Below are 14717 nucleotides of genomic sequence, written 5' to 3'. Positions count from 1 at the left end.
CTAATTACACCATCAGTCTTCCAAACCTACCCAAGAGAGACTGAGTATAGAATTCCCCTTGATGTTCTTTATACTTTATGCGAGAACTGTTTCTCTTTCCCTCCTAACTGCAGTTTGAGCCTAGGGTTATCACTGCAATGTCCACTTTTCTTAGAAGAATGATAGAGGCTGGGCAAGGACTGGAAGGGGTCACTTCTCCATGGCCAGGGAACCTTCCTGCGGTCACTGGGGCTCTGCATTCTGCCAAGGTTTTGTTAAACATCCTTTCTCAGAATTCTCTCACTAGCTGCAGCACATTCTACTTCTACTGAAAATATGCCTAGTTTTGAATTACTTTCCCCAGCTTAGTGTGAACCTTGGGAAAAGGATAACATGTTTTCCATCTCTATGTGGACCTGAGAACCTGCAGGACTGGCAAGTGCACATGCCCTGTTTTTCCAGCCTCCTGCTTGTCTCCTCTATGTGATTCTCGCCAAAGTCATTGTGGGTGGAGAGGGTCATATATGCCTCTTCAGCTCTTCCCCTGACACAGCTTCAGGAGGGAAAGACGGGGCAAGTAAGGAGCTACTGGAAGCCACACTAGAACATTCTGTGTCTTTCCTTGGTTGCCACTTTTCAACCATCATCATTTCCTTTGTTTGATGTGGGTGGATATATCAAGATGTTGTTAATTAGGTATTAAGGAATCTTCATCCCAAAACCTTTACTTGGAACTGGGCCAAGGTCTTATATTAAAATGTTCTATTCTCAGTTTCCAACACATGGTAAACGCGCAAAACATATGTGACAAAGGAACAGAACCATGAACAGAGAAGGCTTGCAAAGCAGACTCAAAACCTCATCATCTAGTTAAATCCAGTGAGACCCTCAAATACGGCTATTTTGTCCTGTTACACGCAGATTGTGTGATGGAGATATGCATTTTCAATTTCACCAGCGAGTATTCAAAAATGAGTAATGTCCACCCTGCCCCTCAGGAGCTCACACTGGAACAGGGGACAGAGGCTGGGGTCATGAGCCACAGGGAGCACTGGCACAGAGACAGGAGTGATGGCAACCAGAGGAAAGAATGCCGGGGAAACATCCCCGCCTGGGTGAGGTAAGTCTCAGGTGCTGAGCTGGACTTTGACCTGGATGACTAGAAGTATATCACACAAAGAAGGTGGTGTGCCAGGCACGGGCTGAGCTACCTTTTAAGAAGGAGTGAGACACACAAAATCTCAGAATTAGCAAAAGGCCTGCAGTGTCCCCTGAGGTGAGAACTTCAGTATGGGGTATCGAAATATCAGGAAATAAGGCAGCAAAGGATTGTTTAGACTTATCTGGGGGACTTGATTAAATTCCAAACAATGTATCCAGATTCTCTGTGTGGTTCTCAGTGGTGGACTATCCTGTCAAGACTGAGGTCACTAAGACGGGAACCCACCCTACTACAGTCTAATCTTCTGATAGGGAGACAAACACACAGATAAACTTTCCACAAGGTAGTATGGGTGGGGAATGCATGTTGGGGAGGCGCTCCAGGATCATGATGTGTTTACCCACAAGCAGCCTGTTGTTCTGGATCACACACCAGGCAGAGCATGACTCAGGAGGCTGGCTGGTAAGCAGGAACTAGATCATGCAAAACCATGTACACCATGGTTTGAACTTTCACCAAAGAGACAAAAGAGGTATCACACAGATACACTGTATTGAAAGAAAATTGAGTTTCTAACAAAGAAAGGAACTAAGAAATAGGCTTGGTCTCATATCATATCCTGTTTCGCTGCAGTTTTTGTCTGTAATTCTGACTCTTGGCTTCTATTGTGCCGTGTAACTAGGCCACATATTTCAAGGCTCACAGCAGCATGACACAGAGTGTGGATGCACTGTGCACAAAAGATGAGACAAGACAGGGCCAGCTGGGAAGTGGAGAAGAATGCAACATGTTAGCTCAAAAACTCTAGTCACGGATTCTTCGGCCAATTCCAGAGCAGACAGACAAGAGGCAGAGAGTGAGAGAAAACACCAGCGAGGCCCCGGCACCGAGGCCTTCACACCTCCAACATCACACCCGAAGTGTTTCGAGAAAGCCTCCTCACTCTTCATCTGGGCTGCGAATCATGGAGAAAGCGGCAGTTCTGGTGAACTTGCTCAAGCACGACACTTAACATAAATAACTGCCTCTTCAGCTTGAGCTATGAAATCCCAGGTCAATCGGATTCTGTCTCTAGCAGGCAGGCAATGAAATTGCCTTTGGTAATATTCATTTAGAAAATACATTTTCCCTTTTCTTTTTCTTCCTTTTAATTATTAAAAATGACATAATGTTTATTCTTCCTGAAACAACTCTTAATCAACTATAAATTAAGAGCTAATTTCAAAATGTTATTTATAGTTGGCTTTGGAAGAATATTTGAGCTCATAATTCAGTACAGATGTCTCAGATTCTGTGAATCCACAGAGTTGCCAAGCCAAGTGCCCTCGTGCTGGGGAGACCCAACTCCTGAACAACCTCTCTGTCTTCCTTCCCTCTCTCTGACTCACTCCAGCCTTGCAGAAATGCTTTTCTCACTTTCTTGCAGGGAAATGGAGCAGGCAGGCAATCCCTATATTCAGCGGAATGGTTGACTAGATAACCTCTAAAACCCCTTCCATTTGTAGATTCAGTAATTTCTAGAGGTGACAATTTGTAATTGTGCAGTGGTTCCTCACGGTTGAACCTAAGTCATGGAAGACAAGGTCGAATCATTTTCTTTCTAACTAAAAGGATGTAGTCTGGAAAAGCAGTTGATATCAACAAAGTGAGAATATCAACAAAGTGAGAATATCAACAATGGATTTTAAATGGCATTATCTTGCACTGTAGATAAATTAAGTCACATATGTTTTCAAACAAAATAATATATTTTACTTCCAACCTTTCAGGATGAACTGTCCTAAAAATGGATACGGTAATGACTCATATCAGCAGTCCCTAACCTTTTTGGCACCAGGGACCAGGATCGTGGAAGACAATTTTTCCACGGATGGGAGGTGGGGGCTGGGTGATGGTTTGGGAATGATTAAAGCGCATTACATTTATTGTGCAGTTGATTTCTATTATTATTACATTGTAATTTATTATGAAATAATTACGCAGCTCACCATAATGTAAAATCAGTGGGTGTCCTGAGCTTGTTTTCCTACAACTAGATGGTCCCATCTGAGGGTGATGGGAGACAGTGACTGATCATCAGGCATTCCATTCTTATAAGGAGCATGCAACCTAGACCCCTCGTGTGAGCAGTTCACAATAGGGTTCGCTCTCCTATGAAAATCTGATGCCGCTGGAGGCAGAGCTCAGCTTCACTTGCTTACCTGCTGCTCACCTCCTGCTGTGCAGCCCTGTTCTCTACAGCCCACAGATAGGTACTGGTCTGTGGCCCAGGGGTTGGGAACCCCTTCTCATATGACAAACTAGAATAGAAATTATATTTTCCTGGTAGATTTCCTTCTAACAGAATTTTCATCTCAAAGTCAACTGTTTATACACTATTTTTAAATTATTGTTTCTAATCATGGTAAAATACACATAATCTAAAATTTACCACCGTAACCATTTTTAAGTATACTGTTCAATATCATTAAGTACATTTACATTGTTGTGCAACTATCAGCACCACTGATCTCCACAACGCTTTTCATCTTGCAAAACTGAAGCTCTGTACCCATTTAACACTAACTCCCCAATCCCCTCTCCACCCAATCCTGGAATTCTCCATTCTACTTTTCGTCTCTGATTTTGGCTACACTGGGCATTTAGATGCGTAGAATTATACAATATTTGCCCTTTTGAGGCTGGCTTACTTCACATAACATAATGTCCTCAAGGCTTATGTACTATTTTTTATAGGATATTCTTTGCATGATACAAAAAGATGCAGACTTTGCCTGTGCTCTGAACTCAGATGTCAACCATATTCAGCCTCCGTGGTGAAACCATGGAGCTGGAAGCTATATAGAAACACTGAATAAAATTATCACATCACACATTTAAAGTACACAGGCTCTTATTTCAAGCCTATAAGGTGCGACATGTTGCATTCAGCTTAGAAATTAAATTGGAATATAGCATGGAGTCTAATTTTAAACTGAAGATTCTCCTAGGAAATGAAAATAAAAGAGGGAGAGGACTCTGGCGTGAAACCAAATGTCTGTCACTACCACAAGGCACTACTCGGAGTGGCCACCTACCGTACCTTGACTAAGTGAACCATGGCATCTGCAAAGAACACCATGTCCATGCCGGCGCCACGGATGCTCTCATTATACAGCTGCAGGAACATATTCAGACGCTGTTTTAGGTGACTAAAAGATTCAATTGGCTCATATATTTTAGGCATTTCAGCATCAGCCTCTTCAGATGTTTCACCTTGGTGGGAAAGAAGAATCAGTTAAGTTTCTTCAAATACCTGCATTTTGCCTTCAACCTAAATTAATGCAATCAAAGCTCTACAGCCTAATACTGAATAACATTCATTTTAAGCAAAATGCCACAGTGTGCATTTTGCAAAAACAGAAGAAAGAAAACAATAGAAGCATTAGGATTTTTGTGATCATATGCAGTCTCTGTACTTTCCTATCTAGCAAGTCAATTTCAAATAATGTTATCGTCATTGAATTGAATTTGAACCCATAACTGATTGTTGGCATTTCAAAGCTCCTCCCATATATATTAGCTTAATGGTCAAGTGAAAGTCAAAATAGTAGGGACTGAATGTCAGAATCAGCAAGGGAAGTTAAGAATTGCATAACTGTTTGATAAGAATAAAAAAAAAATTACTGCATTTACTCAGGAAATTTTTATAATTCACGAATCTCAGCTCAGTGGTAAAAATAGAAGTGACTTAGAATATGGGGTGGAGGGTTGAGAGAAATAGAAAGATAATTTCCTAAATGAATAAACAGATTAGATTATTTCACTAGGGCAAGATGTATTAAAATCAATATACTTTTTAAAAAAATTAGAAACACAAAATATACCAGCTTAACACTTTTACAGTGTTAACTACAAAGCAGAGGCTGAGGTGGGCAGATCACTTGAGGTCAGGAGTTCAAGATCAGCCTGACCAACATGGTGAAACCCCATCTCTACTAAAATTACAAAAATTAGCTAGGCCTCGTGGTGTGTGCCTGTAGTCCCAGCTACTCGGGAGGCTGAGGCAGGAGACTCGCCAGGAGGCCAAGGTTGCCATAAGCCAAGCTTGTACTCCAGACTGGGCAACACAGCAAGACTGTTTCAAAAAAAAAAAAAATCATAATACCCAAGAAAAAGCTAAATGGGGCATCTATAAATTCACAATCAATTAACATTAGTAGCAGGGGAAGAAAAGGGACACATTAGCTGAATATACCAATAACAACTTAGAATTTCACTGGATACGAGAAGAATGAGTGGATCTTTCAAATCTTACGGCATATAATTATTTTCAATTGACTGTGTCCTAACATAATACTATATTAACCTTTTGATAAAAAACAAGGAGATGGTTTAACACAATCATTAAGACTGACCTATCTGCAAAGTTCTCACTAATCAAATTCCAATAGTCACAACTCTCATAAATGCCCAAATCAAGCTTTGAGAAACAAAGTGTCTCAATGACACAAAAGATTATGCATTTGTCTCTAGACCCTCCCCCCAGGCCCCCAAAATGCAGCAGTTGTGCTTTGGTCCTTGAAAAATCATAATCTGGTTATTTATCCTTCTGAATTACAGGGAATAAATTACATAAATTTTAATTACCTTGTACCCTTACTCTTACAGGATTTTTGTATGTGTTTGACCTGATTAAAATAAAATGTGTCAGCTTCTTTCTGTAGAAGGATCATTCCAATTGCATCACCAGAAATAAACATTCTTTTGCAATTGTCACTCAGAAACTGTTGACAGATCACACTTACGGTTATCAAATCTAGAGAGGCACTGCCTAGTCGTTTCCAATCATTTTCAAGATATACATAGCATGTTTTTAAACATGCTTGTAAAAATCGGCAAATTAACTTAAAATCCATCCTCAGTATTAGAAGAGGTTATTAAATGAAAGAAAAATATTTTTAATTAAGCCTAGTTACTTCTGAGGGGGAAAAAAGTGGAGCACTGCCTCTTTTCATAAGAAAAGTCATGTATCTCAATTTCCCCTGGAACCATAATCACAAAAGCTTGCCCCACATCAGCCATCTCATTCCAATTACATTTAATGACCCTCTCATACATTTGGAAGTTTTCCTTTTTATTTTCAACATTCAGGATGACCTGAATAATAATTATCATTATATTTGCTGCCTTTCATTTAGCAGTGACTACAGGCCATAGACTGCCCAAGCCATTCTACAGATAACATTTCATGGACTCCCCACGGTGCATGTGATGCATATAGTAACACTTTTACTTTTATAAATGAGGAGAATGAGGTTCAAGAGAGTGCCGAGATTCTCAGCTAATTAATGTGTGGTGGATTCCTTCCTCAAACTCACCTCTATCTGCCAGACTGCAAGTCTTGTGCACTCTCTCCTACCCTATCCTGCCTCCCCACTCTACTTTACTATCCAAGCATGATATGCATAAAATAGTTCATCTTTAAACTCCATGATCATGCATTTATTCACTCATCCTAGTTTTATTGAGCATCTACTATATCTCAGGCTTGTATCAGTAAAGTTTACTACAAAGAAACTCAACATCCAGAAACTGAATCTTCTGTCTTCAGATTTCCCTGTAGGGAACACCTTTTGGGGAATTCCAAATTCCACTTCAATAATTTACCTGCAGCTTCAGGTGCATCTCTCAAGAAATCCACAAAATATGTGTCAATTCCACAATCCACCAAGAGTTTTTTCTCTTCACCAAACTCCTCCTCTACCAAACTTACTAAAGCCTTATCAAACCAGGTCACATCACTGGACACTGTGAAACGGTCAGCTATAACACGTTTACATTCATGCTTCCAGAGCTTTAACAGGTCCTGTTGAACGTATAATTAAAATGTGTTAGTAATTCCTATTATGCCGTAACTGGGAATTCAAGTTGACAGTACTGTACAGTATTATTCTTCCTGATTTAAGATGCAACATTTTAAAAAGTTAGGGTTCAAATATGCTCAACTTCACTTCAAATGGGTATCATTTAAGTATATTAAATAGAAAGTAGTCTGCTCATTTGCAGTCTCTGAGTTAAGAAGAAAAAATCCTCCAACAATAATATTGAAAATTGCTCTGACCAATCAACAAACTAACATTCTACGTAAGAGTCTTCAGTTTGTGAAAACTTAGTCTTTTAATAAGACATCTACCTTCATGTGGCCAGAGTACAACATAAGATATAGAACATGAACAACTCTCATGTATACAACTGAAAAATTACAAAGGTGTATTCACTTAACACAAAGTGAATAAAATTTGTGGCAAAAACTGGATTATCTGAACAAAAGAAAGCCAGCACCTAATCCAGATAATCCAAGGCCCAGAGTTAACTGAAAGTTGAGGAAAGTAATTGCTCAATACTCCTGTTTATATAGCAAGAACAACAAATGTATGTGTAAGCTCATTATTTTATATGAAAGACTGGTGGAAATTTCTTAGCTTCATAACATTTTTCAAGTTACAGATTTTTAAGCCATTGCATTACTAGCGATAGAATGCTATCTGGTTGCCTGAATATAAAAGGAGTTCAGTGAAGTATATTCAATGATTCAGTTAAGACAAAAGTTTATTATAACATCAATTGCTGGAATTGTTTATGCTGATTTAAAATAAGCATCAAAAACGGATACTTCAATAATAATCTTTGAGAACTGACTTCAACAATTCCATTAACTTGTAAATAACTTTGAGGGAAAAAAATCAAGTTAAAATATTCACGCTGCTAAACAGACTCTCACTTCTCTGTAGGAAGGAAAGTGAGTTTTCCCCAAAATATCATTAACAGATGCTTCTCAAAAGAAGACATACATGTGGCCAACAAACATATGAAAAGAAGCTCAACATCACTGATCATTAGAGAAATGCAAATCAAAACCGCTATGAGATACAATCTCAAACCAGTCAGAAAGGCTATTATTAAAAAGCTGAAAAGTAACAGATGCCGGCAAGGTTGCAGAGAAAAGAGAACACATATATGCTATCGGTGGGAGTGTAAATTAGCTCAAGCATTGTGGAATGCTCTATGGTGATTCCTCAAAGAGCTAAAAGCAGAACTACCATTTGACCCAGAAATCCCAGGGTATATACCCAGAGGAATATAAACCATTCTACTATAAAGACACATGCACGTGAATGTTCACTGCAGCACTATTCACAACAGCAAAGACACAGAATCAACCTAAATGCTCATCAATGGCAGATTGGATAAAGAAAATGTGTTACCTATACACCACGGAATACTATGCAGCCATAAAAAAGAATGAGATCATGTCTTTCATGGAAACATGGATGGAGCTGGAGGCCATTATCCTCAGCAAACTAACGCAGGAACAGAAAACCAAATACCACATGATACGTCCCTACCCAAATCTCATCTTGAATTGTAATCCCCATAATCCCCACATGTCAAGGGAGAGACCAGGTGGAGGTAACTGAATCATAGGGGAGGTTTCCCCCACGGTGTTCTCCTGATACTGAGTGAGTTCTCACGAGATCTGAGGGTTTTATAAGAGGTTCTTCCCCTTTTGCTCTGCACTTCTCCTTCATGTCATCTTATGAAGAAGGTGCCTTGCTTCCTCTTCATTTTCCATCATGATTGTAAGTTTCCTGAGGCCTCCCCAGACATGCTGAACTGTGAGTCGATTAAACCTCTTTTCTTTACAAATTACCCAGTCTCCAGCAGTTTTTATGGCAGTATGAAAATGGACTAATACACCGCATGTTCTCACTTATAAGTGGGAGCTAAATAATGAGAACTCATGAACACAAAGACGGAAATGACAGACTTGAGGGTACAAGGTTAGGGGACGGAGAGGAGCAAACAGATAACTTTTGGGTACTGGGCTTAATACGTGGGTGATGAAATAATCTGTACAACAGGCTGCCACGACACATGTTTACCTATGGAACAAACCTTCACATGTACCCCCAAACCTAAAATAAAAGTTAAAAATAAATCAACAAATAATTTAAAAAAGAAAAAATAATCAGCAAGTTTGGTTACCTATATTGCAAGCATCTGGGACAAAGGTGGATTTTTTAAGTAACCAACACTTGTGCTTAATGAACAGTTTTGTTGATATTTTAACTGTCTCTGTGTGTTTATATGGAGAAATCCCCTGAAACCCATTTGCTTAATTACTTCTTTAGCTCTAGAAAGGCTTAAAGAGAGGCCAGCCCTGTCTTAGCCTGGGCACATAGGCTACGCTTTGGAACAAAAGCATACTGGATGCCTACATAGCGTTCTTAGTTTGAGGGAAATTCTTATAACACTGGGAAATGTCATATTCAAGTGTGTGTACAAATGATCATTTTTCTATTAAATGAACTTTGTAATCTGCTGCCTCTCTTCAATTTTACCAATGTATGTAATTCTTTTAGTGCATCCAGTTACATGGAAAAGAAAAATCATGGATGAGTATCAACAAAATGGGATTTTTAAATTTTGAATATTTATTATAAAGATAATTACTTTTTAAGTTAAAATGTCAAACTTAAAATATGGAGACTATTATACAATAAAATCCACAGTGATTGTTTCCATTATTTAGTATAAGAAACATATCTTCTTCTTAGACTAGAAGTGGGAAAATAAAAATTATTTCTTTTATTCTATTCATTAAAAAGTAATTGTGTATATGATGCTCTTAAACACAAACCTAATTGAAATTTATCATTGACATTTTCTGACATAATTTACTTCTTTCATTGTTAGTTAAAATGCAGTAAAGAAAAGAATATACCCATGCTGAAACATTCCAAAATATGTTCATAGTTCAAGTAAAAAATAAAGTAATAAAAATATTTAGAATATATGATTAATAGCAATGTTATTTCCTTTTCTTTCTTCAGTGTCACCTACATTTGGTTCCTTGATGACCTCTGAAGTAGTGTTCAGTATTCCCTGCCAGATCCGAGAAAGATCTCGTAGGTTAAACACATAATGGAATTTTGCAGGGGTAGGAAGCATTTTAATCTTGGTCATCTGCCATAGTCGGCGTGTCAGGGGCACCAATTTTGTGACAGAATCTCTCACTTCTTCTGAGAAACCCCTCTGAGTACAGTAGTAGCCTACCCCAATCACACCTGAAAAGGGGGAAATTATAGCACTTTGATTAGCCATTCAAAGAAATTAAATGAAAATGAAAAGCATTATAGCATAGAGTTTGCACACATGTCATAAACATTTTAATAGATAATCATATATAAAAGAAAAGTAGGTTAATGTTCTCTTGCTTTTTCAAATACAGTATCCCAAAAAATAGATACAGGTTTAAGAATATGGTATTCAAAACACGGAAAAATTGATTAAGAAATACTGCTGAAAACTCTGGTTGCACCACTTCAATATTATTAAATGGGTAACAAAGATAAATGTATGAAGTTACCTTATAATAAGATAAGAAACATATTTTTATAAGTCCTCTAAGGTTTCTACTTTCTGTTGTTGCCTTTCCATGCATTATGAAGTACTTTCATTTACTTTATATGTAAAATTTTCCAGGCAATAAGGAATAATTAGAAATGATAAATTCTTTCTGGTCCATTTTACTTTTCCCAAGCTTAGATAATTCCAACGTCTGTTGGTTTCCAGACCTCACTCACTGCTGTGACTGAAGGGAGAGTACTGCCATACTTCACTAGCCTGGAGCACCCAGATGACATTTTCATTTGCCAGAAATTAATTAGGGTAATCCTGATGAGCTTTTTCTCAATAGCAGCTTCAGAAATTGTAAACTAAATACTTAACATAAATGTGTTCAAACCTTTACATTCTTTCCTGCACAGATAAGTTATAAGTGCATTATCATTACTCAGGTAGGCATACATGGTTACTTATTTGGCTAGTGATTGTTCAGCTAAATTACCTATGAAATACTCCATATTTAATCAATAACTTATTACGATCCAGTAAATTACTCTGAATTTCAAACTGTCTAATCTGCACTCTGGGTGCCATTATTTCTTTGGCCAAAATCATTCTATGGGTTGGTTAAAGTATCACCTACATAAACTTTTGACATGGAACATAGCAATTGAGACCTCAAAACTATGTACCCATGAGGAAACAATCTCATCTGTGGGGAAACAATTTCATTTCTATGTTCATTTAATGTTAAACCTCCTTGCTTAAGAAGTTAGAAACAATTAAAGAAAACCATAGATGGAAATGATCTACCGAGGCATCCAAATCAGGACACACCTAGAATCGATCCCTATAGGAAATGAAACACTCTGCTTGAGAGTGATGGAGGCTGCAGACCAAAGAGTCACCCAATGCGCTTTCTGTGTGGCTCTTGGGTGAAGATTTTCAGGCAGGAACACAAGCAGGTGTTCTTCCTCGCCCTCCCACCCCACGCCCTCTCGACTTTTACTCTACCAAAGATCTTGTCCAAGGAAGCATCAGAGGGCAACGTGCAGTTGAATATAGAGAACTGCCTCTTGAGTCTTTGGGGTATGTCATTGCGTCCACCGCCAGGATGGATCATGGCTGCCAAAAACTGGATGTCCACGATGTTGGTGAACTCCCCAGGCTTCTCTAAGTTATAGAATCCATTTTGTTCCATCAGCTGTCGCACTATCTCATTCGTAACCTAAGAAAGACAACTTTCAGAATTAAAGCATCATTCCTTTCCATCCCTGGAACCTAACTCCTTGAGTGTTTCCAAAGAATGAACTTTACTGGAATTCAGACATTGTATCTCGAAAAAGTAAAAAAAAAAAAAATTTTAATTTTTAAAAACTCTTCAAAGAATAAATCAATACCAAATTAAACAAAATGCACAACAGAATGATGATACCTGGTCTCCCCACTCATTGATTACTGGCATATTCACATCATCAATAAAAACAGTCATCTTCTTTCCCGCAGGCGGGCCGTACGTTGTACCCATTCGTTTATCCACATAGCTCTCTATTGTCCTCTGTGAAAAAAAAATCAATTGAAACATCTGTGAAAATATCCCCTAAAACATGGTCAATTATTTTAAAAAACAACAAAAACTGGTAACCTTTGAACTGATATGAATTACTTAGAAAAAGCCAAATTTCCCCCCTTAATTCTGACAAATTCTAAAGTACCTAAATTATCTTGTATAACATTCACAAACTTTGAAAATCCAGTTGAATTTGGAAGGAAATGAAATTCTAACCAATGTGAATTTGAATGGGATGAGACTCTTCTGTCCATTTCTAAAAATTTACTTTTGTCTTATTAAGCTTCTGTCCGTGACACTATGTTCCCCATTATTCAAAGTTTTGCTAATAGTTTCCCTATAACCAGCAACAAAATTAAACAAGGCTACTGTGTGAGAAGCTTCTGAGGTCTGCACTCTGAGCTGCATAGCACATCATGGTCTGAAGGCTGAAACTGGCTGCTGTTACCTGGCACAGCTCATACCCACTCTTTTGGGCAGATGCAATTACACTGATTGAATTCTCATTCCCTGACACAGAGTGAAAAAAGCCCACTTATGTCTTCTCTCTCATTTTTACATTCTGAGCTTAGGTGGTGCAAGAGAAGACCATATTGCACTCTATAAAAAACCTTCCTTAAGGCTGGGCGCAGTGGCTCACGCCTGTAATCCCAGCACTTTGGGAGGCCGAGGTGGGCAGATCATGAGGTCAGGAGATCGAGACCATCCTGTCTAATATGGTGAAACCCTGTCTCCACTGAAAATACAAAAACAATTAGAAGGGCATGGTGGCGGGCACCTGTAGTCCCAGCTGCTCCAGAGGGTAAGGCAGGAGAATGGTGTGAATCTGGGAGGTGGAGCTTGCAGTGAGCCGAGATCATGCTGCTGCACTCCAGTCTGGGTGACAGAGCGAGACTCTGTCTCAAAAAAAAAAAAAACAAAAACAAAACAGAACAAAACAAAAAAACCTTGCAGTACGTAAAAAGATATTAAAACGAGAAGAACTGGGACACATTTAAAGCATGTGTAGAGGGAAATTTATAGCACTAAATGCCCACAAGAGAAAGCAAGAAAGATCTAAAATAGGCACCCTAACATCACAATTAAAAGAACTAGAGAAGCAAGAGCAAACACATTCAAAAGCTAGCAGAAGGCAAGAAATAACTAAGATCAGAGCAGAACTGAAAAAGATAGAGACACGAAAAACCCTTCAAAAAATCAATGAATCTAGGAGCTGTTGTTTTTTTTTTTTTTTTTTGAAAAGATCAAAATTTATAGACGGCTATCAAGACTAATAAAGAAGAAAAGAGAGAAGAATCAAATCGATGCAATAAAAAATGATAAAGGGGTATCACCACCAATCCCACAGAAATACAAACTACCATCAGAGAATACTATAAGCACCTCTACACAAATAAACTAGAAAATCTAGAAGAAATGGATGATAAATTTTTAGATACATACACACCCTCCCAAGACTAAACCAGGAAGAAGTTGAATCTCTGAATAGGCCAATAACAGGCTCTGAAATTGAGGCAACAATTAATAGCCTACCAACCAAAAAAAGTCCAGGACCAGACGGATTCACAGCCAAATTTCTACCAGAGGTACAAAGAGAAGCTAGTACCATTCCTTCTGAAACTATTCCAATCAATAGAAAAAGAGGGAATCCTCCCTAACTCATTTTATGAGACCAACATCATCCTGATACCAAAGCCTGGCAGAGACACAATAAAAAAAGAGAATTTTAAACCAATATCCCTGATGAACATCGATGCAAAAATCCTCAATAAAATACTGGCAAACCGAATCCAGTAGCACATAAAAAAGCTTATCCACCATGATCAAGTGAGCTTCATCCCTGGGATGCAAGGCTGGTTCAACATATGCAAATCAATAAAGGTAATCCATCACATAAACAGAACCAACGACAAAAACCACATGATTATTGCAATAGATGCAGAAAAGGCCTTCGACAAAATTCAATAGCCTTCATGATGAAAACTCTCAACAAACAAGGTATTGATGCAACGTATCTCAAAATAACAGGAATTATGTATGACAAACCCACATCCAATACCATACAGAATGGGCAAAAACTGGAAGCATTCCCTCTGAAAACTGGCACAAGACAGGGATGCCCTCTCTCACCATTCCTATTCAACACAGTGTTGGAAGTTCTGGCCAGGACAATCAGGCAAGAGAAAGAAAAAAAGGGTATTCAATTAGGAAATGAGGAAGTCAAATTGTCCCTGTTTGCAGATGGCATGATTGTATATTTAGAAAACCCCATCATCTCATCCCAAAATCTCCTTAAGCTGATAAGCAACTTCAGTAAAATCTCAGGATACAAAATCAGTGTGCAAAAATCAAAAGCATTCCTATACACCATTAACAAACAAACAGAGAGCCAAATCATGAGTGAACTCACATTCACAATTTCTACAAAGAGAGTAAAATACCTAGGAATCCAACTTACAAGGGCTGTGAAGGACCTCTTCAAGGAGAACTACAAACCACTGCTCAACGAAATAAAAGAAGACACACACAAATGGAAGAATATTCTATGCTCATGGATAGAAGGAATCAATATCATGAAAATGGCCATATTGCCCAAAGTAATTTATAGATTCAATG

At 38.4% G+C, this 14717-nt stretch overlaps 1 protein-coding gene across 1 annotated transcript in view; it reads right to left on the bottom strand.

Moving 5' to 3' along the window:
* Positions 1–14717, bottom strand: part of DNAH5 (dynein, axonemal, heavy chain 5) — a 252270-nt gene that overhangs the window by 89942 nt on the left and 147611 nt on the right. Inside the window, exons 48-52 of the mRNA XM_011951766.1 lie at positions 11967–12089; positions 11546–11759; positions 10028–10251; positions 6791–6989; positions 4224–4396 (exon numbers count right to left, since the gene is read on the bottom strand). Of these exons, the coding sequence (XP_011807156.1) occupies positions 4224–4396; positions 6791–6989; positions 10028–10251; positions 11546–11759; positions 11967–12089 (933 nt within the window). The remainder of the gene's footprint in view (positions 1–4223; positions 4397–6790; positions 6990–10027; positions 10252–11545; positions 11760–11966; positions 12090–14717) is intronic.

This window comes from Colobus angolensis, unplaced genomic scaffold, assembly GCF_000951035.1.
Source record: "Colobus angolensis palliatus isolate OR3802 unplaced genomic scaffold, Cang.pa_1.0 Scaffold327, whole genome shotgun sequence".
Lineage (NCBI taxonomy): Eukaryota > Metazoa > Chordata > Mammalia > Primates > Cercopithecidae > Colobus > Colobus angolensis.
The sequence above is the reverse complement of the archived record's forward strand: the minus strand, read 5'-3'. Positions and strand labels throughout refer to the sequence as shown.